The sequence below is a fragment of the Diplotaxodon limnothrissa genome, linkage group LG5 (genome assembly GCF_057381915.1).
Source record: "Diplotaxodon limnothrissa isolate DT_005_m linkage group LG5, D_limnothrissa_male_GT1.1, whole genome shotgun sequence".
Classification (NCBI taxonomy): Eukaryota; Metazoa; Chordata; class Actinopteri; order Cichliformes; family Cichlidae; genus Diplotaxodon; species Diplotaxodon limnothrissa.
Window position 1 is genome coordinate 26,837,900 of NC_140600.1, and position 27,483 is coordinate 26,865,382.

General features: G+C 39.1%; 1 protein-coding gene across 1 annotated transcript; it reads right to left on the reverse strand.

Moving 5' to 3' along the window:
- Positions 1-5,444: 5,444 nt before the first annotated feature.
- On the reverse strand, positions 5,445-27,012 carry arhgef3 (Rho guanine nucleotide exchange factor (GEF) 3). Its single transcript, XM_085354426.1, has 11 exons — positions 26,628-27,012; positions 24,189-24,251; positions 12,782-12,889; positions 11,951-12,193; positions 11,193-11,255; positions 11,007-11,103; positions 10,015-10,091; positions 9,666-9,923; positions 9,182-9,352; positions 8,379-8,568; positions 5,445-7,418 (listed from the first exon to the last, which is right to left on the reverse strand). Exons 1-11 carry the CDS (start codon positions 26,658-26,660, stop codon positions 6,745-6,747), a joined length of 1,977 nt encoding a protein of 658 aa, XP_085210552.1. The 5' UTR covers positions 26,661-27,012; the 3' UTR covers positions 5,445-6,744.
- Positions 27,013-27,483: the final 471 nt, after the last annotated feature.

The window sequence follows — 27,483 nt, forward strand, 5'->3', positions numbered from 1 at the left end:
AAAGGGGCACATTGAACCAGACTGAATAACAACAACACACATTCATTCATCAAGAATCTAATATGGGATCGCATCATACTATATCACTGTTGTGAGGTGGCGACAATGCAAAGCAAACGTAGCCTATGTTTTACCTGATGGGTACAATGTTGCTGTTGAGGGGTTTCTGCTGCTCCTGCTGCTGATAGTGCTGGAGGGCAGGGCTGTGTTGATCTGAGACTGTAGACATTAAAAAGTCCATAGGAGAGATGGTAGCTGATTAAACAAGTATCATGACATAATAACAAAATGCAAAGATTGGTGACAGCGCTTGGAACCATAAGGCAACAAAAAACTGTGAGAAATAAATTAGGCTCTGCCTGTGAATCACTCTTTGCTTCTCTTCTTCCTTCCATCCCATCATTTCATATATCACTCTCCACTTGCTGTCTATCTGAGAACAAGGCACAACTTGCTATTGCAATAAACTATAATCTAATTATCCACACCTAACAACTCTTGCACTTAATCTATAATAAAATGATGACAGAAAAATGTTATAGCACTGCCTTTAGTAGCCTCACACAGCTCCTACTGTTTCCTCCTCATGTCCTTACCAGGCATGTCTGGACAATGTTATATCATGAGAGTAATAATTTTAAAAAATCCATATACATAAAACAAACACATGCACGCACACACAGTGACATTTTAGACCTTCTTCAGAATACTGTACTATGGGCATCACTGTGCTGATCCAGAATCCTTACATTATTATTTATTACTAGAGCTACAATAATAAAGCAATGAGGAGGGGGAAGTAATAAATATGAAATAATGTCATTATGATGCTTCCATTTGTTTCACTATCCACTCTGTGCAGGGGCAAAGCTTATTACATTTTTAAACTGTAGAGATACAATCATTTTACTGCTGTAAAATCCAAATTTTGTCTTATTTAAAATATAAATCTAATATAATCTGCTTCTTAATGTATGTTCTTTAAAATACAGCGTGTTTTTTTTAAATATTATAATAATGCATAATTATGTGGACATGCATATTAGATCGTTTTTTAGTGAAATATAAGCCCTCCAGAAAGGCAGGAAAAGCCCGGAAACTTACTTTAAAACTAAATATGTTCCCTAAAACGGTGGACAGAGCTACAGACCCATGACAGCCTTAACCAGTGAGCTAGCAGCTATGACCAGCACTACATGTGCAGTTAATAAAAGGACAGGTAATGTTTGTCGCGCTGTTGCACACACAGCACGCTCATTTGTTTCAGTTTGTCAGTTGCCACAAGACAACTTACCAACGTGTACGTAATAAGCCAATACTCCTGTGTGCTATAGACTATAGTGTACGCTGTACACCTACTTACTGGTTTTGTCGCATCAGTCTGTATGGAAGAAATATAGTAAGTCTGTGTCTCTGAGTTAATTTGTGTTTCTCCTACAGCTCCGGACTGCAAAAAATGCGCGTGCTCTCTGTGAGCTCGTTCCCGGCTCGTAACCAGCGCGTTCTGCCGTCAAGAGCGATCATTGGTTAAATGTGATCATAAGATAAGATAAGATAAGATAAGATAACCTTTATTAGTCCCACACGTGGGAAATTTGTTTTGTCACAGCAGGAAGTGGACAGTGCAAAAGTTATGAGGCAAAAATTAGAATACAATAAGAATAAATACAGTACACAACTGTACAGAATAGAATAAAATAATATACTATATACAGTAGAATAAAATAAAATAAATATACAATAAGATAAAAATAGAATACAAATACAAATACTATACTATCATGTGACTGATGCAAGCCAGATCCTTTTATTCAGTAAAACTGTGATTAATAGTATACATTATTGTTGAGGGGCACAGACAAGACTCCGCACGCCCACACAAAAAATATATATATATTTTTTGAAAAGTTGCCTCAACAAAAGGGCACTTTGGGCACCCATCAGGAAAGGGGGGGTGCTCAAGCCCCTCCAGCCCCCCCCCCCTGCACGTGCCTGGTGCAGGTAGATAATGCCTTGACCGCCTTCATTCACAATGTCCAAACGTCCAGCAGTGAGATCCCCTGCACACAATGTACCCTTTATTCCTGCACATCCTGCTTGTTCATGCTTTGATATGGACAGACTGTCAAATACTCCAGCCATCGAGGCAGCTCTGCAGCAGGGGGGCGACCATAAACGGCACTACTGTTTCTGGTTTGGCTGGTTCAAGTAATACAAACAGACACATCAAATGTAGTTTAGCACATGGTGTCTCTTGCTTTCTAAAGATGCAGTTTCTGTATTTTCCAGTTGGAAATAAATGGATATTTATAATAAACGTATTTTATAGTGAAAAAGAACAGAGGAAAAACGTGAGATTCGTTTTGAAATATTTCCAATGCGTCATTGTTATTTGAGCAGTCAGTTTATCTGTACATGATCTGATTATTTCATACTGAGAATATTTCTTTACAGCAAGTGAACGAAAATGATGTCATGCTATTCTGAGGTTGTAATGAGCACTGCACGGTTAACATTAATTCGCAGTAGTGGACTAAGCTGGAGTGTCTTAATGCGTGCTCTGTAAGGAAATCACACAATGTTCTAACATCTGTGAGAGAAATATTTCCCGTCTAAGTGACTTTTTCAGTCTCAGCTGACTGTAGCTTTCCTATACCTTTGAAAAGTACTTTTGCATAATGGCCATTGACTAACAATAGGCTGTGAGCTCAGTTTCATGATCGTTAATATGCAAATTTACATGACTATGGATCAATGTCCATGAGCAGTCATTCACAGAAAGCCGGGAAATGGCTGCAATTACAGCATTGTGGTGGAAGATGTACAAATCCCCCTCACTGGTTCAGAGATGGGTTTTTACTTTTTACATCGATGGCTTTCTTTACTCCGGTGGTCCTCTCTGTCCAGGATGTGTAAATTCTCATCACTGAAAGGGTGGTCAGTGGACTTTAGGTGTAAATAGACTGTGGAGCCTTGACCTGATGAGGAACTTGTTTGGGTTCCTTGATGTACACTGCTCAAAAACATGACAGGAACACTTTTTATTCATAGTATAGTGACAAGTCAATATAACTTCTTGGACATTGATCTGATAATTTAAGTAGCAGAGGGGTTGTTCATCAGTTTCAGCTGCTTTGGTGTTAATGTCAATAGGTAATTTCATTAACACCAATAGAAGTTTAACACCAATAGAAGCCAGGTTTCACAATGAACACACCCGAAACTCTGGCTGATTGGGACCCACGCCCAGTTTCCCACCTTGGCTCAGGCGATTAGAGGATCATCAGGGGGTCCTTTTGTCCCTCTGTGGGGGGTCACTCCCACTAGGTTTATATCTGGGACTCTCCACCATTTGACCTTAGAACTGAAGAAGCTTCTCGGATGAGAGGTGAAATGTCTTCAAGCAACTTAAAGAAGTCCAGACGCTTTTCTTTGCAAGCTCCTTTGACTACGATGACCTGGATGACTGAGAACCTTCACAGACACCAATAGAAGTGCAACAATGAGACAACCCCCAAAACAGGAATGGTTTTACAGGTGGAGGTCACTTGTATTTTGACTGCCGTTAGGTATTAAGATGAAATGCACCAGCGTGTGCAGTGGTTCCTGTTGGTGCACAACAATGCCATGAAAATGACATCCGTCGTGATCTGTCTTTTTTTTGTTGTTGTTTGACTTAGCCCTGGTTTGGAAGATTTGAAGGCAATCAGAATAGCTTGTTGTAACTGTAGCTTTTGTGCATTTGAGTGATTGCATTTCTGTGTGTGCAAGGCGATAGGAATTTTTTTTAAACTAACAGTAACCATTCATCCAATGAAAGGCTTTCTATTAAAACAATTTATTAATGCTTTGTTCCAGACAATAATACTTCAACTTATAATCACCTTGTTCGTTTTTGCACAATAGTTAGTGTTCTCTGAGCAGAGATGTCCAAATCTCCTCTTATAAGGACTTTGCAAAAGTTTTGAGCCACCTCTCATTTCTTTACATTGTGCTCCCAATAAGTGAAAAATTAGTCTTTTTGGAAAATTGCTGCTATTTCACTAATTTTCAGTCCAGTCCTTGTACCTGAACATTTTCAGAAGAATGTTTTTCTCTGTTTATTTAACCACTTCGCATTGACCTATGAAACATTCAAGCACTAAAAATGCATCTAACTCAATGGATGTAGCAGTGTTGTCTACATATAACAAGTAAGCAGAAATACACCATTTGGTCCCATTTCTTTTGGTTTAATCTACAAAAATATGAGAATGGAGCAAAAAGCAGCCAACATCCAAAGAAGAGCTTTGAATTTCATTCAATAGGAATGGAAAACTATTCCCAAAGACTGCATAAAGAAATTATTAGAAAACTTGCCTAAGAAAAGGTGTTCATACCAAATACTGACTTTCCAGGGTTTTTTTTTTTTTTTGCCCTATAAACACTATTTCCATGTACTCTTCTACATGTTTGAATAAAGTGCTGCACCTATTTCCCATTTCCCTAGCAAGATATATAGAAAAATGAAGGGGTGGTTCAAAGCTTTTACACAGTAGTGTAATTCATTTAAAAAAAAATGGCAGCCTTAATTAAGTGTAAATGTCATTATTAGCATCTTCAGCCTTGCTAACATTGATGACAGGAATCATTCTGTGTGTAATATGTAAGCACGAATATAACAAACAGTAGCGCTTGTTTTTTTTCCCCCTTCATTCATATTACACAAATACTTCATATACATTCTTTATATACATACAGTACATGTACAACAGGCTCCTTCTTTAATGCAGAGTTGAACACAGAGCATTTCACTTAGCAGCAGCTTCAGCTGCTGCAGGCTACTTCAGTTTAACAAAATATTGTTGGGATACATGATAAAAACTGTAAATCTACAGAACACAGAAGATAAATAAAGTCTGCTATTAAAAGGGAATGTACAGCTGAGTTCTCTCCAGTGTTTTCAGACATGCTTTAAAAAGTTTTTGAAACATAGCAGCAGAGGAGGAAGCGATCCCACATCTGACAAGAAAACTAAAACAGGAGATGAAAACCAAGTGACGTCCGCCAGAGCTGAAAAATGAAGCCAATGTACAAATGCCAATAACTGCAGTTCCTCTCATGGCCGCTTGGGGCTAGCTCCAAAAGGAAATCAATCCCCATAGTCTCCCCATGCAAAGATGCCCAACAACCACATATTTACAGCCTGGTACAATTAATGTTTTGGCTTCATTGAATAGTTTCTTTCCCTCCATAACAACTGAACGGGGGGGGGGGGGGGGGGGGGGGGGGGGGGGCTTTTGGGCTCAAAGTAGGGGATTTGTTGCTTTGCTTTTAAAGGAATTATCTAAGAATACTGTAATTTCCTGTTTGGTACAAACCATCCAACACATCTCTTCTTTAGTTTTGGAGACTGAAATTATGGCTTTCTGCAGACTTATTTTTCCAACCAGAAGAGTCCACGTTTTACATACAGTCTGTGTCTCCACCAATCTATACAACAGAATTGGTATGTAAAATATACCAATGAGCAAAAATGTGTTTTCACATTTCCCAGTTTTCTGTTTTCCACTACTGCTCACCTCACAGGACCAGTGAGGTGAGCAGTAGCCTATCCAGGAGAAGCCTGTCCAGGAGAAGCCTGTCCAGGAGCAACCCCCATACTTCTGTGTTCATAACCCCAAACATAAGAGTAACCAAATAACTGATGATTTCTACAGTAAATGGAGACATACGTTTTGTTATCATTCGGTGAAAGTAGTGTTCTCAGCCTGGTCACCACTATAAAGACTGTTGAGCTCTGCTGCTGGTAAGGGGTGGTTGGAACAGGATTTATTTCTTCAAAGGCGGGTCCAGTACAAAATGTGAGTTAATGTTAGCTATGATGGAGCCAGGGGGGAGCTGGAAAGGAAACCTGTGAGGGAGGGCCTTTGAGCAGTCTTTCAGCAGTGTGTGCCTGGTGAGCAACTTCCACAGGGTGTGGTATCCAGTCCTCTTAACAACATCCATGGCTAACTGCAGTTAGAACACAGCAGATAGCAGCACGGGAGACGATTACTTCCAATCCTCAGTCTTATGACCAACCTTTGCACACACCATTTAGCAACTGCTAACATCATTTCCTCTATTTCACTTTTTCAATTCTCCTTAAACAGTCAAAACTCTAAATTCACCAAGGTTTTTATAGGGACTTTTATTTTTGCATCCGTTGGTCAACCAGAGTGGGTGCAGCAGTGAGACTGTCCTGGGAGTATTTAACCTAAGGGAGAGGAGTGTCTCACTGCCTGCCTAACAATGTTTTTACATTGCTAGGGAGTGACTGTTTACTCCGATGTGGAGAATAAGTGTGTATCCTCCTGACTCATCTCCTTGAGATATACTTATTTCTAAATGTGTAATGTTTGCTGTCATCTTATCTCTGTTCTCATCAGATACAGTGGTCAGTTGTCTTCTTTATTTAATGTTTTTGATCTAATGTTGTTTGAATTTGGCCTTTTCTGAGTCTTTATTTCACCTGGAGCACATTTTTGTTACTTCACCATATCTCCTGGACTTAACATCTTACATACATATCACAGTATAAGCATTTACCACCTTCAGCTTAATTCTGAGCAGTATGTCTGTGAGCAGTGAGCACCGGTTGGTCTCGTGACTTCTCCCAAGAAGTTTGTTCATATACATTTCATTTGGCTTTTTGTTAGTTACATCATTACTAAATACCAAAGTTGGTTGAGTTTAGTTCCAGTCCTGATTCATGCTGTCCTATCAGCACCTGTGGCACTGCAGTGAGTCCATCTCGCCAGTGTCCATACCATCCTCTCTTTCTTCTGCAGCACTGCTCCACTCCTCCTCCATCACTTCATCCTCCACTTGTTTGGGAATTGAAGAGGAGAGGAGGGAAATGGAAACTGCATCTTCACATCTGGTGAGAGTCTGTCCCGCTTCATCCACCTTAAAGTCTACAGTGGCTCCTGGTTCAGCTCCCATCTCCACACCAACACCCCGATTTCCCTCCATCTCCACACCTGTCTTTGCTTCACTGATCACAAGCTGTAGTGCTCCGTCCATCTCTGACTTACCATGCAAACCCAAATCTGCCTCCATCTCCTTCCCCGTCATTGTCTCTTGAGTTAAACCCAGCCCATCTCCATCCCTCAGTCCAAGCTCTTGCTGTCCATGCAGACCTGCCTCTCCCTCCAAGCCCTGTCCTTTCACACCCCACAGCCCCACTGTTTCAACAGGTGGCCCTGGTTGTTCATTGACCCCCGTCTCTGGACAATGTCCCGTCTGTGGCAGCTGGTCTCTAGTCAGTGCTGCAGCTTCTTTGGCTTGTCTAATGCAGTTGATCCACTGTTGTTTGTTGAAGGCGTCACTAGCCTGAAAGCAGTGGCTCTGCAGTTGGCCTCCAGTACGGTATGAAACCCGGAAGAAGTTCTTTGCTGTGTGGAGGAGAAAATGAGGAAGAAGAAACAGGAGACAGAGGTGGTGAACATAAGCTGGAATTTGATAAAAATCCTATAATAAACAGAATAAACTGATATGTAAACATTGTTGCCAAATTATTATCAGAAATAAAAACAAAAACAAACAAATGACCAATAAAGGTGTATATTTACTAAAGCAAAAGTGAGCTGTGCACAAGTTTTATAGCACAGCACAAAGTCTCTTAGTTTTCCTTGATATACCATTTCACTAGATCACAACCTGAACATTATGGTTTGATGGTACATCAATACATCTATCATTTTTATTGTCACTACTAAGTTCAGAACCCTAACAATAACTTTAAACCTAAAAAATGGATTTAACCCTTAAAACAGCCCTTTAAAGGCAGGCGAAAAGATAACGCAGGTCATAAAATCCAACATAATACAAACTTTAATCACTCTGATTTTATACACCCACTGATTATCACATGGACAGCTCTACCAGCATGTTTTAATATAATTTAATGCATTTTTCTGTCTCTGGAGTCATTTGACAAATGACACACCTCTTATCAAAATTGTAACTTCACGATTGTTTTCATGTGGCACATTCAGGGACACCCATAAAGTGTAGCTACCTTCCCAGAATGGGCAGTTTAAAAAATCCTGGAATCACTCATGTAAATTTTGCGCTACAACAGGTTCCTCTGGTTTCAGTCACAGACACTAGACATTCAATCTTTTGGCTACACGGACGTCCACTGCGTTCAGGACAAGATCATTGAGGTCCAACATTAAATACTAGCTTACAATAAGCATACTAGTTCATGTGGTGAGTGCAGAATATGACACATTTAGTTTCTACCACGCAGAACTACAAAAACACTTTTGTAACCTTAACTTTGGTCACAAAGACATCCTCAGCATGCAGCACACCTGACACTGATTTAAATAGCTGTGTCCAGTACTGACTTCGTTCATTGTTGCTGAAGGCCCCTCTGATGGATCCGCCCACTCTTATCTCGCCATCTGATAGGTCTTCCAGGTCCAGCTGACGAATGGGGATTGGCTGGCGGCAGAGCTGATAGCCGACTGGCTGGTCGTTTGACGACATGGATCTGGTGATGACCAGGACGTCCTGGAAAAGGAACACGTGGAGCTTCTAGAAAGAGAGAATCAGACAGAGTACAGGTTTTAATTTCTTCCTCTAGAGATACCAATAAAATATATGGATGATATTTATGAGTGATTTTGGTCATAAAATGGTAATGTTATGAAAGTATTAGAAGCATTTCTGTGTAGCATTAAAATCAACCAAATTAAGGAATCACCTTTAAAAAGCTCACGTATGTCATGAAAATTCATATAATGCATATCACTGATTTCAAGAGTGAGTTGAAAATAAACATGTTTTATTGATTGGATTTAATCAGTGTTGTTGTAAATATTTTAGCCATGGCAACAATCCTCTCTATGACATCATAAATACCCAAGACTAAAAAACCCATGTGAAACTATGTTACGCCCCTCTGAACCCCCTGCTGTATACCTTGCAGTGGGACTACAATAGGCTTCAGGCATTTCTTCATCAACACCTCATCAGGTGCAATTAAACAGCAGAGCAGCCTGAAGCCTGAGCTTCTCATTCATAAGGATTACTTTTACATACAACGATTTAAATATCTAAAACTTTGAGGTCCATTTTGACCTTTGGATATATTAAAGAATGGATAAATGGGGAAGGGAGGACGATAAAGTTGTAGAATTGTACTGACGAGTCCTCTGTTGTTCTTCAGCTCTCCATGGCAACTGAGGGTCTTTGAGCGGTCGATGAGTTCGTCCCTTTGTCCGTCCTCTGTGTACACCAGACGATCCTTGTAATATTGACACTCCGACTCTCCTGTCTGCCTGTTGATGTCCGCTACCACGCTTTGAACCATCAGCATCTGTGGGACAGACACACAAACACACTGTTATCTCATCTGACATTTGTGGTCAGCTGAGTTGATGGATGGTTGGACAGTCATGGACTTCTACAGCTCTCAATCTTCTGCCCACACTGAAGAGGCAGCCAGGATTTTCTCTGTCTGCATCTTTGTCTATTGCCTTACTGTCCCTCGACTGTCTTTGGGATGAAGGTGCGTCTTGAGACATGTCTGCACTAAGCAAGTTTATGTAACAGTCATGAGTATTAGTCTTTTTAAAGGCTTTATCTGGTGACCCAAACTGATGAAGTATTGCAATCTTAGTTTTCCTCACCGCTTCGTCCAGGTGCTGTCGATCTGGGTGGTCGTTGGCTGTGTGCTTGAGGATCTCTCTGAGCAGCAGTGGGTATTTCACCAGCCGGCTGCGGGGGATGTCCAGGAAGTTCCATAGGTCCAGCTTCCTGCTAAAAGGTGACTGGAGACAACGCTGCAAGAAGTCCTGGACTCGCCGATCTTGCTTCTTCTGGTCCAACAAAGCCTTGGCTTTGACCTGGTTACTGCAGTACGGCGTGTAGGCAGAGAGGCAGGGCAGCTAGAGCGATACAAAGACAAACACTCTGATAAATACTTGGTGAAGAGCTAATATCTGGATTCTGCTGTCTGTTGATTAGAAAAACGCTCACCCAGTCAGTTAAAATATGTCCTACATGATCTGTGGACCCGTCAGGTTTTCTGGCATCTCGGAGGCGACTCAGCAAATCTGAGGTAAGACAGAAAAGTTAAAATTTATAAAAAGAGACGTCAGAGTGAGAATAATGGATGCTTTAAGGGCATCAAGTAATACAGAGAAAGGAAAACTCCACAAAATGAAATTTACACCTAAACTCTAATATTTTATACAATAGAAGTGCAAATATGTGTCATGGTTCTGGGTCATTTTGACACAGCTCTTTGAGTTATGTTTTGGTTTGTATTAAGGGTTATATTCTTTCAGTCTGTCTCAAGTCCGCGTCTTTGTAAATTATTTCTTTTTTCCTATTTTATTTTGATAGTCCCCATCCTATGTCAGTGTATTCACTTTTACTTCCCCCTGTCTCGTTAGCCTTAATTTCTCCCAGCTGTGCCTTTCTCCTGTTTTCCATTTCCTGATTACTCCACTGTGTATTTAAGCCCTGTAAGCTGTTTGTTTTGTCTCAAGCGCCTGATACATGTCAGTCCTTAGTTTCGCCGTTCAGAGTTTTGGTGACTTTAATTTATTAAGAGTTTTTTCTAGCAATAAAGCTGCGTTTTGAGTTCCAGTCCCGTCTTTGAGAGTCCTGCATTTTGGGTCCTTTTTACTGCCTGCCTGCACACAGCCTAACATGATAATATGTAAGTGTATATAAAAATGTATAAAAATATCGACCAAAAAAAAAAAAAAAAGAAAAAAAAAAAGAACTAATTGTTTTACTTTAACTGCCATGACTCCTCCACCTGAATGCTAATGAGGCTCGGTTTAATTTTAGTTAAGAAGGCAATGAATTATCAAACATCCATTACAGATTGTTTTTATACAAAGAGCATTAAGGTTGTTACATATGTCATTCATCTGTATGTCTACATAAAGATCATGCAAATGACTAAAGATTCCTGTGAAAAGATGCTGTAAATGGTGGTAATTAAAATATTTTCCTACCTTCATGCAGAGGTATAAGTGATTCCAGAGTACCAAAGATCTGGTTCAGTTCTTGCTCGGTCATGATGGATAGCTTGAGCATTGGGTCGTGGTAGGCCTACAGCACACGCATAAAGAAACACAGGTGACTATACTGACACTGAAGGCAAGTTCTTCATTGAAATATAAATAAACAAGTTACTTCACCTTCTTGGCCAACTTCAGATCCTCCACCAAATCCTGCTCGCCCTGAGCCAGCTCAAATATAGCCTGCAAAGGAAGAACAATTACTTTGAGAACTCAATGCTACAGATTGACGTTAGTGTTAGTTTGGTTCAGTGGCTGAAAAATGAACATGCAGTATCTGGAGTGGCCACTTGAGGCTGACTTACAAAGTGAGTCAGCCCCATTGACTCCCATGTTAAAATGCCCAACTTTACAGCAGAAACAAACATGTTTACAGTGTGGTATATAAACAGCTTTAGAATCTATGGATATTTCCCCCTTTATAACGGCTCTATGGTGAAGTTAGGTATGAGGCCCTTTAACTGGACTGGACTCATTTCTGGTGTTGGTGCCTGTACAGCTGGTCCACGACGCTGTGCTTCATTTTGATGGGGGACGTTCTCTTTTTTTCTTTTTCTACTTTTATCACTAATTAGCAGCTCTCTGTGTCAGGGGGTGATTAAATGTGGAGTCCAAAAACAAATGGGTGGCAACATTGGCTACTTCCATTTTTTTTATACATACAGTCTATGATTCAGGCCAAAAAGTTAATTCATCATTGTTGTTTGGCAGTGTTTCAAATTTCGTTGTACATGTACAGTGACAAAAAGGAGCTATTCTATTCTACTGATCATTCTTGAGACTATATTCTAGTATTTAAATTAGAATAATGAATTGAAATAATGTACCTGAACACTTTGAAATAAGAAATAAACTGCTAAAAATTCACTGATTTTCACCTCTTGTCGTTTTATCTCTTTGGGGCTCAGAGGTTGTGCCGCTCCCAGTCGGACGTCAAATGTCTCGCTCCACAGCTTGCTGTCCCGACGCTTGGAGGCCGGAGCAGCTGCGGTTGAAACCCTCGGGGCAGTCATGGAGGACGAAGGGTTTGAGAGTGTCGCTGAGATAACACGTGTCTTTGTCGAGGAGGAAGGAGGAGGAGGAGCAGCTCTCTCTGCCTCATTACGAAGACTGATGGTACGCTGCAGAAACAGAAGATGGTTTAAATATATATTAGAACTTATTTCTGTTTGTTAAATTGTACTATTCTGTAGCCTAAAACTTTTGTTGCCATCCCTGATTCTGGAAGTAAAAACTCATCAATCATCAATTTTCCCCATAAATGATATTATTAAATAATATAACTTGACTATAAAACTGTTTTTTGAATTATGACCTCCCTCCACTCCCTCAGCATAGGTGCCAGTATACTGTAATGTCACCTGCTATTGAAGTCAAGCTGAGTGTTTTGGGTGTTGCCATTTTTGTGTTTTGAAATCGGACAGGATCTGGCTGCACATTCATAAGGCGGCGATATCTTCAGAGATTTCTGTGTAACCAGTCGTCTTTTTGCCATTAGAAAGAATGTAGTTTTAAGGCACTTCCACACTCACTTCACTGCTATTTTCTACTCTAAACTGTAGGATTCATAGCTGCCCCTGCACGAGATCTCTGATCTAATTTCATCAAACCTAATACTTAAAATGGGAAGCAGGATAAGAGCCACTCTCATTTCCCATCTTAAATAACCTACTACTAAAAAAACTGAAGACATGTGATTGTTGGTTTACCTGCAGTGTCTGGCCAATCCTCTTCAGCGGCGTTGTCTTGACGGGGGGCAGCAGGCTGGCCAGAGATGCTACCCGGGATACAGGCTTACTGCGCTTGGTGCTGGGCTCCTGGAAGGGGTGAACAGAGCCACATGGTTACATTATCTCACAAAATCAACACACCTGGGATACAAACGACCCAAAGGGTTAACAAGGACACCAATTAATCAACCAAACATCAATACCAGCAGACATTTTTCTTGTTTTATATCAGCCAGTCAGAGGTTTCTGTGTGTGCAAATGTTCTAGTTGATTGTGGGAAAGCCGACTCTGGTTTGTTGACATATTATACAATAGCATGACTCAAAAGTCTTTCCCTCAGTACCAGACTTTATCACACACGCAGTCATGTTTTACTAACTTATGTCACGCACACACTAAACAGGACGGTTGTTATGGTCACTGTGTGAGACTGGATGATCATGGAGACAAGAGGCTGTTGTGGTTTCATGTAAAGCTTAAATTTAACATGGATTTTGCTTTAGCCAATTATTTTTATAACACTGAAATCCCTACAAATTCATGTATTACGTGTAGCAGCTGATCTCAAAGCGAATGTGGACATCCATGTTAGTTCTATATTATTGAGATTACATGTAGATTGTTGTTTGTAAATAAAAAAAAATAAAAACAATTTTTAGTGCAGTGACACTTTGGAGTCAATGGAATAAGTTTTCAAACATATCTTTAAATAAATTTTCATCAAAGAATGACACTAATAGTGCCTGTCATTGATTACTTTGTCTGAATCAATGAATATACAGCTTGCAAAGACGAAGAATATATGTATTTATTATTCAATTACTTGGTGTTGATAAACAGCCGTTTTTGCTATCTCGTTATATGCAGTGACATAATGAAGATAAAAAGAGTAAAATTATTTCATAATGATAAATGAACAAACATGTATGTATTTTCATATGTGAGCAAAGTTAAAAGCGCTGCAGGACTAGGGCTGTTGATATAACGATATATCGGATGACGATATAAAAACGTCTGTTTCATTTTACGCTATTGTTTGTTTCGTGGTGTCGCAAAATAAACGTTTACGGCAATATTTTTTCATCGTTTTGATGGTCACTGTAGTGGCTATATTAATTTCTTAAAGTTCTCTCTTTCTCTTATATTTAATATAACCACACTATAGACGGACAAGCGCCTGTTTTTATGCGTTGTCTTTAGCAACAACAACGTAAACCTTTCACAATAAAGCTCAAGATCCTGTTGAGACTTTTCAAAATAAACCGCATCATGTGAAAGAGTATGCAAAATATTTACGGATAAGAAGCAAAAAAGAGCCGTCAGGTGCTAAAAAATAAACCTTAGATTCAAACGTTAAGTTACAAATTATGTCTAAAAATATATAGTTTCATGCATCGGTTAAAACACTCAACTCCAGGTACATGACTCTCAGCTGGAAACACTTCACGCAAATCGAGCCGCCGGAGATTCACAGAATTTACAGAAAATGTTAAATTTTTGTGATTTATATCGTTATCGGACGATATCAGGATATGAGATTTTGGTCATATCGCACAGCCCTATGCAGGACTACCAAAAACCGCATAACCATCCCTTTATTAGGTTATTGGCTCAGATTTCTGGGGAAGTTCCCATGATTCACTGACCTTTTCTCCTCTACCTTCCTCTTTTGACTCCTTGTGTTTAAATGTTATCATTATCTTTTTCCCCTTTATCCATCTCTTCCCTTTCTCTTCAAAACCCAACTCAACGTCTTTCGAGGTGGTAAAAAATGTAATTAGAATGATTTAAAATAAAATATGATGGGCTGCTTTTCTTGTCATGATGCCTCCAAATATCAACACCACGGGGAGTGAAATTATTTAAAATTCAACTGCATTTGTTCTTTTTCTTGGCTGAAAAAGTACTCCTACAGGTACTTAAATGCATTGGAAAACTGCTGGAGAGGGCTAGATGCTGACAAAAAAACACCAATCCAAATCAGCAATGCAATATCTGTGATACAGGGACACAAAACAAACAACAACCATGTCGAGTCCTTCAATTGTTGGAGAGTTTTTAAGTCTCATTCATCGCAAACAGTGTTTTATATGTTCAGAATAAACTTTACGGTCAAAATGTTTTTGCTCAATTTTAAGTTTTGATGAACATAATGGTTATTTAATGTTTATATTTACTGCAAATTAACTGGAAAAAGACATCTTTATGGCTGCATTTTGTTACAACAAACTACTGAAGGTTGAGTGTAAAGCAGAATCAGCATCACAGCTCGTTTAATAACAATGCACACAGTTAATAATAATAAGCAAAGGTGTCTACATAGGGATGTCACCCCAGCATTCATACTTTATGCTTAATGTTTTAAGTGTGGAAAATATCAGATTTAAGGTATTTCAACATGTTAAATCTCCCAAAAATATTTTTCTATGGCACATGCATTGAGATGCAACCGCTCCATTTTCAGTTTTTATCAGAAGCAGCAGCTTGACCCAAGCTGGATCTCGAAAATAAGATTTAATATGTTGCAAGTGGTAGCTGATTGTTTAATTAAAAATTCATTTAAGCCTAAAAAGGCTTGTTAAAGACTAGGTACTTTTTCACTTGGTTATTTGTAGTCATAGTAGTGAGTGTGATGGATCTGAGGCTGTAAACAGACAGACTCAAAGCCCTGATTAGGACGGCATCTTGTAAACAATAGGGACACCTGGTGTGCACCTGGAGTTTCTGCAGTGGAAAGGGTACATCTCTTAGTGTGAAACTGCCTCTGGGTTATCTGCACTGAATGGAGACTTACAGTAAATCAGCGTGTTTGTGTGTCTGTGTGTGTGCAGCTCTGCCCGGCAGCTCACTGTCAGCTGACCTACTGGAACACAGGAACCATCAGCTCTCACAGTCAGGAACCAGCTGCCTAAAAATAAATCAACCTCTGAGATAATTTTCTTTTTTCCTTCACCTTTCGATTTAAGTTCACCCCCCAAATCTGGAAATAGAATTTCCACAGTTTTCAACAACTTCTCAAAAAATGATGAGTCAGTGATGAGTCTCTAAAATACTCATGAATCACATGGAAATAAAGTCAGTGTCATTTCCTGGTGAAAGTTATGAGCTTAGATGCATTGCAGCTGTTTCGTGTGGTTTTTTTTGGTTTGTTTGTTTTGTTACAGATTTCAGGTTCAGTTTGGATCATAAACTATCTGCTTATTTGCTTCATGCTCAAGAACTTTCCATTGGACAAACTGTAATGGGTTTTCTGTGGATGATGGTGCTTCAGCTGATTCGAACTGACAGCAATCAATTCAACACAGCTCGTCAGCAGCTGGCTGGTTATTTAATTACAGCAAGTTCACAGCAGGTTGACTCTGGTCTGCAGTTTGAGTCATTGAACTGCAACGTTTGTTCAGTCATTTGATATAAAGTTCATTGTAAATTAAACAACTGAACAAACGTTGCAGTTCAGGGATTCAAACTGCATTTTTATAGGTCTTTAGTGATACCTAGGCATGACCCCAGACTTTCAGGAAATGAAAATTACTATAAAGAACATTTTTGAGGTGTGTTCATCATAGTTTCACTTCTCGTTTCTTGTTCAGTCTTTTTAGTTTAAAGTAAATGACATTAAATGTAACTAGTGCTGGTTTTGATATTAGTTTGTTGAATTAGACCATATTACATCAGATTAGATCACATTTGATTGATTCACATCAGTCGTGTAATAGAGTAAAGTAGGCCCAATCAGATTACATCATATAAAACCAGAATACAAGTTACTAGATCAGATCAGATTCTGTATATTTCTAATTAATCACTGTACAGATAAGTACATATGTGAATATAAACAAAGTGATAAATACATCATATTTAACATATACTGTGTTGATAAGAAAACTGATGTCACCGATTGGTTTGGGGGGGGGGGGGGGGGGGGGGGCACTATATGTGAGCATGTCTGGTAATAAATTAGACTGGTTAGTATGAAAGTGAAGGTGTTTCAAAAACACAGACACCTGGTAACTACTGCAAAGTAACACATGAATAAAACACTGTGTTAATGCAATCAACTCCACATCAAGCCCTATTATTTTATCATTATTGTACCATCAGATATTCAATGCACTCAAATAAGCAACAGCTCAAACAAGGTTAAAGCGCCCAGTTCATTGACTTCGGTTAGAAGAGATGAGGCCTAACAGCGAGCTATGGTAACTTAATACCATTAGAAAAACATAAATGGTCTAGTTTAAAAAATTAACCCCCTGTGTAGTGCATGAAGGTGGAAATGACGTACAATGTCTTTTATGCTGGGCTTATTTTCTTTGTTTATTTCTGCTGTAACGTTGGGACTCTAATATGACAGTCTATGGGGATTGACTCAGTTTGAAGTCAGCCTCAAGTGGCCAATAGAGGAACTTCAGTTTTGTCACCAGCTTCATTGCCAAGATTTTTTTCATTTGTGAAAATTACAAATGTTAAATGCTACCAAATCAAGAAAAAATGAATACATTTGACTGATGAAAACACACACAAACAAAAGAATCCAATTTATCTCACAAAATTAACACAACTGAATCCAACCAGGCTGAACAGAAGAGTAAATGTTTCATCTTACCTTAACCTCTTTTCCCATGCTGCTGTTTGCCACTGAGCATCCAGAGTTAAACCGCTGTATCAGCAGGCTGAAGGGTCCCTGCCCCGCCACCATACTGCTCACCCCAAAGCCAAGCACACAATCTGAACTATTCCCAGTACCAAGAGAGCGTCCATAAATATTTTCAGACTGGTAGAAAACGCAGAGAGGAAGGGAGTATGAAAGTCTAATGTCCAGAGAGAGACTGAAAACAGCAGAGGGTCCAGAGTGACACTAAAGAGAGTTTGGTACTGTTTTCTAGTATAGACACAAAGTCCAGGAACAATTCAGCTCGCTGTTCTAGCACTGAAGCGATGACTGATACAAGCTGGTAAACCAGAAAGAAAGTGCTATCAGTGGAGTTCCAAGCACAATTCTGGTGTTGGCACAGGTACAGAAAGAGGATAGTCCCCTTAAAACCCCTGGTAATGGTAGCCGTTCAACTAAAAGCCTAATAGCTGTAAAGTAGCTTCAAAGAGTTGACGTAACAGCTCTAAAAAGGCCTGGTATCACAAGAGTACTGCCAGAGGCAAAATATCCAGTCAGACTCGGTGCTGGCAGTGTTCATAAAGACAAGTTGGCTTTGACCAGAGCTTTTAAACACACCGCTCCGGGAGGGCTTGAGGTTGAGAGCCGAACCATCAGACCCCAAACAAAAGAGTTCAAAAAGAGGCTGGATTTAGTTCTGTTCCCAGAAAATCATACAGGAAAAGTTTAGTCTGCAGTTTAGACCGTGTAGAGCTCTGAATCGTGTAATCCTCTCAGCGGTAGCTGTTCACTCGTCCGCCTTCGCACTCTCTCAGCAGCTAATGCTCTCTCTCTCTCTCTCTGTCACTGGCTCACTTATTCAGTGGCGCTCTCACCCAGTCACTTAAAACTTCCTTCCTTTCTTTATTCTGTACGTATTCATTTCTCTGCCTGTCCCTTTCCAGTATATATATATATATATATATATATATATATATATATATATATATATATATATATATATATATATATATATATATATATATATATCTCATAGAGCTCTACTGTGGCCTAGAAATTAAAACAAATTAATAAGCCACATTTGTACACAGTTATTTAAAGAAAAACCCAAACTAATACCCCATTTCCTCCTAAAAAATTAAACTCTAGATATTCGGATATTGAACCAATTGTCTCAGTGCCACAGACACATTGTGTCAAAAGAGCTGGTAGAAGATTTAAAAATATGAAAAGATAATATGAATCCTACAGATAAGACATTTTGTAAATGCACTTAAGGAAATGTATATTGTTTTTCTTGTGTGTATTTAAAATGTGTCATTCCCTGAAAATGTTTTATGCCAGAAAAAGTAAATCTACCTTTAATGTGAAAGAAATGATAATGTAAATTGTATAAGGTTAATATGTATATTATTACTCACATTATCTTTACTCAGTTTATTATTATGTATTTCGATAATCTGGACAAACGTAAATTATGAAATCCCTGACTGGAACTGCTAGTGGTTGTGGGAAGTCCTCATCAGTCAATGCCAGTCCGAAGTATAATTAATAAACAGAGGCCTGCAGCCAAAGCTGTGTCCTGGTTTTAAATTCAATGAGTCAATGTGTTTATTCAGCCCCACTGTGGGGACAAAGAAACACTTTTTTTATTTGTTAAAGCAAGATTTTAAGTATTTTTTTTATTTACTGAATTTTATTTTAAATCAGTAACTCAAATCAATTTGTCCTTCCAACCTTTTTAAATGTGGAGATTTCGCTTTTGCTTTTTCCTTGTTTTTCATCATAAGTCACGGTCAGATCCAGCCTTCCACTAGTTTCTATCCAGTCGGTTTAATGAGTCATACGGGTTCACAGTAAGGTTTTAGTTGTTCCAGAGTCCAAACAGAGGGGACAGGTGAGGCCCATCCATCCATTCACCACAAGATTACTGTGTTTTACAAATAATATAATTTGCTTTGCCATATTGAAACCACATAATGAGTAATGAGAAGACTTTCAGGGACATCCATCCATCTTTTCTTCTGTCACGTATCCATGTCCAGTCTAAGCACAGACACCCAGACCTTCTCCCGAGCCATCTACTCCAGCTCTTTCAGATGGGTACTGAGCAGAGACATAATCTCTCCAGAGTGTCCTGTGTGGACATGCCTAAAACAACTCACTGAGGATTTATCCTGAAAGAATCCATCTGATTCTCAAACCACCATATCTGGCTCTTTTTAATGTGGAGGAGTAGCAGCTCTACTCTGAGCCCCTCCTAAAACAAAGAGCTACCTCCTCCTGTCTCTAAGGCTGAACTCTGTTCAGAGGAAGCTTATTCTTTCTGACGCTTGTGTCTGTGACATTATTCTTTTAGTCTCTACCTACATCTCATCACCATACCATACATGCGGATAGGAATATAGTAAATCATCCAGTAAATCAACAGCTTAACCTTCACAATCAGCTCTTTCGTCACTACAACAGATCAGTGCAGTGTCTTCATCACTGCAGATGAAGACACTGCACTGGGGTCAACACATCGGTCCATCTCCTCCTCTACTCCACTCTCACTTTTATGAAAAAGTTTCTTTTAATTGTACTGCTTCACTTGATGTTACAGAGAGGATCTTCATCAAGCTTTTCCAGTGCTTAACAAAGAGCTGGGACATCCATCGTTTACTAAAGCATGTTAATGAGCTATATATGTTTATACATCAGCTTGGCTGATCTGATTTGGGTACATTAGGACCCTTGTTATAATCACGGACCACGGTACATCGAAGTTCCAAGAAAAGTAGCTTTAAATAAACACAGACGTCCCGTCTCAGCTGAAAGCAACAAGACATCAGAAAAAGATTGCATCATTCACAGAAGTGTTTTCATTGTTTCCTTTAAAAGCTATGACCGGTATCAGAGTCAGAGCATCAGCGTTGGCCTCCAACACCTCACAGTCTGCTAACAGAAGCTGCTCCCTGTGACTAAGCTCTATTGTCTGTTATTGGGAGGCTTCGTTCGTAGACGCCTAGGGAGGAACTCAAATCAGCCTCGTTCGATCTGTACTGTGACACAGCGACTGCGTCTTTAAACCTTACAGGGATGTGGTGAAGCATTTACAGATGGGAACACTCTTTTTGAATGGTAAAGATTTGAAAACATCGATCAATTATTAACATCTCCTAAAACTAATAAAAAAACATGAAGAATACAGTAAATGGTACTCCACATATGTGCATATTTCAATCAACGTGCACATTTGGACAAGCAAACATTACAATCTTGTGCAACTTTCTTTCCTGTTTCTGCAGTAGAAACCCATCAGATTTAACCCTCAAGCCTCCAAGATAAGTGACAGACTGGGGAATTTTAACAGTCCTGGTTCTGTTTATCACAAACCTTACAATGTAGTGATTTAAAGTAGGAAATATAACGTTAAAAAAAAAACCAGATTTCCACAGATTTTTCCATTGTCCAGTTCCTGAAACCTATTACCTGAAAAGTGGCTGTACAAGAATTTAAGTGGTGAAGCACGTATATCTAAACCAGTGTTTCCCAACCTTTTGGAGCCACGGCACATATTTCACATTAGAAAAATCACACGGCACACCACCAAACAAAAATGTCACAAAAAGCAAATTGATAATTTTCCCCTGTGCACATGGCATAGTGGAGTTTGGCTCAGTTTGTCCCTAGTATACCTTTGTTGCTTGCTTCTGACCACTACCCATGCACTACTCATGCTAGGGCCTTCATCTGGGTCAGAATGTTCTCCAGGACCCTACTTTTTCTTTTCAAACATTTATCTATTGCTATTACGCACTGCGTCGTCTCACAGCATGACTATTATGTATTTGTTTTCTTTGTCTTCTTCTGTTTTACTGGCAGTTGGCAACCCATTTAATTAGAGAAGGTAATTGTACTGCCCACTGGTGGAAGAGAATGCTACTCACATCTTTAATCCACGGTTACTAAACCACATCAGTAACTGCTCAATAGTGAATGCCTGTTTTAATTAACAAGTAAAAACAAACAAACATCCAATGCCAAACAGAAACTTCCACAGTAAATGTATTATAATTATAAATGACAGCATCACCCCTTTAACAACTAATTTACATCTAGAGCAGCATTTTTCACAAATAAAATAAAATTAATGGCTATAGCAAATAATTCCAGTTGAATGTTTTAGGTTTGAACAAAGATATTCAATGTCTCTGAGAGGGAAAATCTGATTAGTCATGGTTAAATTGTTATTTATCATTATTATTATTATTAATATTATTATTGTTAATCAAAATATAGTGCCACATTAATTATTAATAAAGGAATAAATCTTTACTTTAATGTCTGTTTACATCGATTACACTTCAGTGCTTTTAATCCTGTTTGGGGTTTTTAAAAATTTTTTTTTTACTTTTTGTGAATTTTTCACAGCACTTACCTTTTGTATTAAAAAAAAGGTCTGCATATTGTTTTTATTTTATTTTGTAATTATGTAGTCAGAAGTAGTCACATTTTATTAAATCTTAAAAGTTTTAAATGCATTTGTGAGTATGTGGGCTGTGCCAATCAATTCAGGTAAAAATATTTGAAAACTGTCCTAAAATAAATAGATGTTATAAAGTTATTAATCTGCAGTAAATGTTTCCTAAACAGATGAACTGATAAAATATAATAATTCCCAGTGAATGAATCTTTACTGATCTCCACTCTGAAAACAGACAGTTGCTCAGGAGGGTTAAATTATTGATGTAAAGCACGTTTCCCGGTGGTCCTTACACGTGTCTTTTAAATCAGATAAAGTGGTCTCTGGGTCCTGGAGTTTGAGTAAGAAAACAATACAAGTGTGTGTGATTCACTGAGCGACAGCACAGAAACAATAGAGTGTAATTCATTCCAGCTTCAGTATCTGCCAGCGCCGGTTTGAACAAAGTAAGACTGATGGTGTGTTTGGGTCTGTTTGTCCCCCTGGAGCCGCTGGAGTGTGCTGAACAGGCTGGACATCCTGTGTTAGACCGAGCAGAGGAGGAAACGCCCAGGAAGGAACAGGCTCCTGGCAGAAGGCTAAAAATACAGGAGGAGGGGCCCAACATAAGGGCCGGGGGCCGTTAATTTGTCTTCTCCTCTCTAAATGAATTTAGTTTTTAGGTTACCTATCAGCCCCCCAGCAAACCTGAATTGGACAGAGGGGATGCTCTAAGAGGAACATTTTTCTTTTCAGAGTTTATACGTGCAATCAAATTTCTGATGAGAAAAATATCTGTTAAAAGCAGGAAAATACTTTTAATTTCTGTTTTTCTGTGATCTCTGGAATAAACACTGTATCACCATATCATCTCTAACTCGTTGTGGCAGAAAGCCTGAGGTTTCGTCCTATTAAAAGGGAGTTTTTCCTTCCCACTGTCGCCAAGTGCGTGCTCAACGGTGGTCATTTGATTGTTTGAGTTTTCTCTATATAATTGTTGGGTCTCTAACTTACAATCTTAAGGGCCTTGAGGTGACTGCTGTTGTGATTTGGTCAAATACTTTTAAGAAACTTAATTCAATATTACTTTTTTATAGATATAATTACTTTCCCACAGTGTATACTGAAGGTTTTGTGGTATAATATTTACAGATACAGATTTCCAGCTGTATTCTTTTATTCTCTTATATAGGGATGCATGTCATAGAACTCCTATAATTTTACAGAGGCATTAAACGTTCTATTTTAATTAAGTAATCAGTTTGCAAGGGGTGACCAATAAGAAGAAAGTTGGTGTAAAGAGGAGGAGCTAAACTGTCACTGTTGCAGACAGTTAATGAATTGAGCCCAAATAAGATAAATGAGGATTATTTTCAAACCGTAAACAAGCCAAGCTACTCTGGTAGAATGTGAGATTAAATGTATGAGGTACTCTTTGTCTCAGAGACTGCGGCTGATTTCAGTGACTGCCAAAAACTACTCACCAACCGGTGGCTAGTGGTTTCTGGCAGCCACTGAAATCAGCTACAAAGATGGTGCTGCATCAAAAACTTTCTTGTGAATACTTCAGTCGCTAGCAGATTGCTGCTGGTATATAGTTTTCATGGAAGATGCTGATGTTTTTCTACAAACACGAGCAACTCCAGGCCAAGTGGCAGTGAAACTCAAAAAAGGTCATCTCTGCAGTCAACATATTTCAAAAGGCACAGCTTATACTTTGAATGCAAACATTCCCAGTTTCTGGTCTGTGTCACACTTGTCACAGTTTCACTACAGATAGTCTTGTTTTAATTAAGGTTCAACCCTTAAGGAAGAACAATGTCTCCGTTTTTGATTGTGCACAAGTGCATGACGGCATAAAAGCAAAGAAATCAGTTTAACATCAGAGAAAAATCTGACAATTGTAGGAAAATATGGACATTTTTTTATCTGATTCTGTGGATAAAACCATTAAAATGCCTTGTGTTAAGTTTTCTGTCCTCAATTTAGAAACTGAAATCAGTTGGCATTTTAAATCAAATGACGAAAGTTAGGTCTCTCATGTACAGGCCATGCAACAGCTTCCTGATTAGAAGGTCACATGTACCGCCTCCTTTGTGTTCTGCATAAGAGGATAATGGAGACAAATACAGCCGAACACTTCCTGAGTGGTAGGACATCATCATTTTGTTAGCTTAAGGTTTTTTTTTTTAGGTTTTTTAGGTCATATTTTAAATGTGTGAAAACGCTGCCCACACAATGAGGAAGGCAGAGCTTTTCACAAACACATCATTATTATTTAAACAAGAGTAGAGTTTGACACACGCTTGAAGAGGAGCTGAACTCACATTGATTTCCAGACTGCAGAGACTGAGGGAGTCGGCATCTCTGTTGGCCTGTTTCCTCTTCTTCTGCAAAACACAAACAGAATAAAAAACATCAGCGAGAGAGAGCAGGTGTTGATTTTAAGAAGTACGCTTCAAATTTGTTTATATTTTTATTAAATCAGATTACATTCAGAAATGTGAAAGTCGAGTTTTTGTGATGGATCCCAACCGCAACTTTTTAGCTCACTGTTCTGGTTGCAGCTTGCAATCATTTGTGACTTATTTTTCAATAAATTACTATAAATTAAAATATTTTAATACAAAAAAAAAGCAAGCAGGAAAAAAAAATCTGTTCAGTTTAATTGTTCAAATTGTTTTTGTCTTATTTCGATCAATCTGGAGAGGAGATTTTAGCATTTTTCATCATTAAATAGTGTCTGAAGAACTTCTCTGGCTAACCTCTAACTCAACACAGAGTCGAATAGTAACCTGTAAGTATCCTGAGAGGAAAAACTTACAGCAAATGACCAAGAATAATAATAAGAAGAAATTTCTCTGCTCAAGTCCGCTCAGATATCAACATTTCAGTAAGTTGTTACCCATCAGATAAACTCTGAGTTTAATTTACCCAGATTATAATGAATGAAAATAACATGCAAAAACATTTCAACCCTTAACAAAATATTGTGTTATATCTTTTTTCCGCATTTGTACAGGTTAAGGCTCAGTCATGGGGGGGTCACCAGACAAGAGGAGGGAACTGTGCTCTAATTTCAAAGCTAAGCAGTTTAAGTGGTGTTAAGAGGTGAACAATATAACAAGAAGTCCCTTGTTTCCTTTCCTTTGAGAGTAGTTTAGTCTGAATGAGATTTAAATGGAATAGATGCTTTTTCTATTAAACAATGGACACAATCTTAACTCAAATCTCTGTGGATCCTGATTGGGAGTTCCTGCTTCTGTTGGAGAAAGGAGAGCATGTCCAGTAAATCCATAGATTTTCCAGGTGATGGAAAAATGATTCCAGATGGAGTTAGACTCCTTAAAAAGTGGGACAGGAAGCCTTAATGTGTGTCATGAAAGAGGCCTACAAAGATGGATGTGGTCTACCAATGGCTTGTAAGGTCCAGTAACATCTCGAGATAAGCACTTTTGACCTCTTAGGCTACGTCACACTGCAGGCGAAAGCGCATAAAATCCGACTTTTTTGACCCTAAACGACCCATATCCGATCATGGTACGACAGTGTGAACAGCACAGATCTGATCTGGGTCACTTTCGTATGTGGTACTGAATCCAACACATATCTGGTGTTTTAGAAAGTGACTACTGTTTGAACGGTCATGTCGCATTAAATCCATCTTTTACGTCACTGACACAAGACAGACCCCAAATAGCGCCGGAGAAGCGCCCGAGAAGACATCGCGAACGCTTCCTGGTCATCCAGTGTAGATATTAGTGAAACTGTTGGGAAGACAACGTTAGAGAAACGTGAACATTTTATTTGTACTGTATAATCTGCAGATTGTGACAGAAATCTGCAACTATCCTTTGAAGCACCGCTCCTCTAAAACAGCAACAAGGATAATTATTAGGCCATATCTAAATAACAAAATAACTTTACAACTTAAAGCAAAATTGGGAAACGTAAAGTCCGAAACAAGTCTTTATATTAAGAGCCATCAGTCAAACAATATTGTTTGGTCTGTGTCTAAACAGAGCGCGTTGTGTGTGACGTCTTCTCTTGTGCATGCGGGCCGCTTTGAGGGTTCACACTAGAGCGCGTTTCCTGTCACATTTTATTTGTAGTGTGAACAAGCAGACAAAAAAAATCGGATTTGATCAAAAAAATCAGAATTGAACATTAAGACCTGCAGTGTGAACATGGGCTTTGACTTTGTAAATCACAAAATCCCCCACACGTGATGGGGACCTGACTGTGAACCTGACTTGTTTATAACAAAGAAAAGCACACCATGCTTGAGCATCTTGTCATATCGAATAAGAAACATAAATAGATATGTTAAACTCATCATAAAAAGCATTTAGTGATCAAGGAAGTTTAGAACCAGAATTCTTTTTGCAGCCACAACAGTGCCCCACCCGATGGTTATTCAAAAGAATGGTAATTAGAAATGCACGCACTTCTGCACGGGCTTCAATTTTTAGGCCTAAAACCTGACACCATCTTCTATATACAGTCTACTACAAGCTCCTATCAGCTGGACTAGGTGGGGGGCAGGTCCAGCTCCACCCATTCTGACAGCGAGCCCCCACTTTGTTTTTCCCAAAAGTGCTGGAAGTAGAAAGGGAACAAACCCAGTGAAATAAACATATCTCAAACTTGTACTTAATAAATATAGAAACATGCACACAAAAAACAAATCCAGAAACATGTCCCCCTTCAGGACGACGTCGGTACTGCAGGTTTTTATCAAAGCGGTTCTGATTCTTCACACTCACCCGATAGTAAACAAACAAACAGCAGCCCATCATCAGGATCAGCTCCTCAAACACACTTGTAATCAACTCTGCAGCTCCTTATCCTCCTCTTTCTTCCTCTCCTCTTCCTCCAGGTCCCTTTCTTTTAACCCCAAAGTCACATTCGCCCTCTTTTCTTTTCTCCTCTTTACATGCTGGTGCTGGACAGCACTCGAAATAATTTCTCCTTTGTTCGTCCCACCTCCTGTGAATCACCTCCTTCACAGTCACATTTTATTTCACCTCTTTTAATTCTGTTAAAGTTCTCCAGGTTCTTGATCCAAAAGCCTCTTATTCTGCACCTCCTCTTCTCTTTTCTGACCTTCTTTTGCCCGCTGCTTCTCTCCGCCTGCGTACTCCTGCTTCACCACCTCAGCCACAGTCTGAGCCTCCTCAGCCTCACCACCTTCCTGAGTGGATCTACAGACCCTCAGGAACAGGAACCCTTTACAATGTATGTATGTGTGTGTGTGTGTGTGTGTGTGTGTGTGTGTGTGTGTGTGTGTGTGTGTGTGTGTGTGTGTGTGTGTGTGTGTTTGTCTGTCCCCTCGGTTCCCACAGGACAAACAGGAAATGACGGATGTTGGGGGGGAAACAAGACGTCTATAATTAGGAGCTGAAGGAGCACGGTGACAGCAGCAGGACAAACACTTACAAAGACTGATCACTTACATCTATCACACATTATTTTCACACAAAAAAATTAAAAAGTAATTATGAATTTTCTTTCTTTCTTGCCTTTTCAAATTATGTTAAAGGAAATTCTTCATTTTGCAACACAGATATTTTTTTCTTAAAGCATATAATTGAGAGTAAACGACTTAAAAAGTGTGAATCA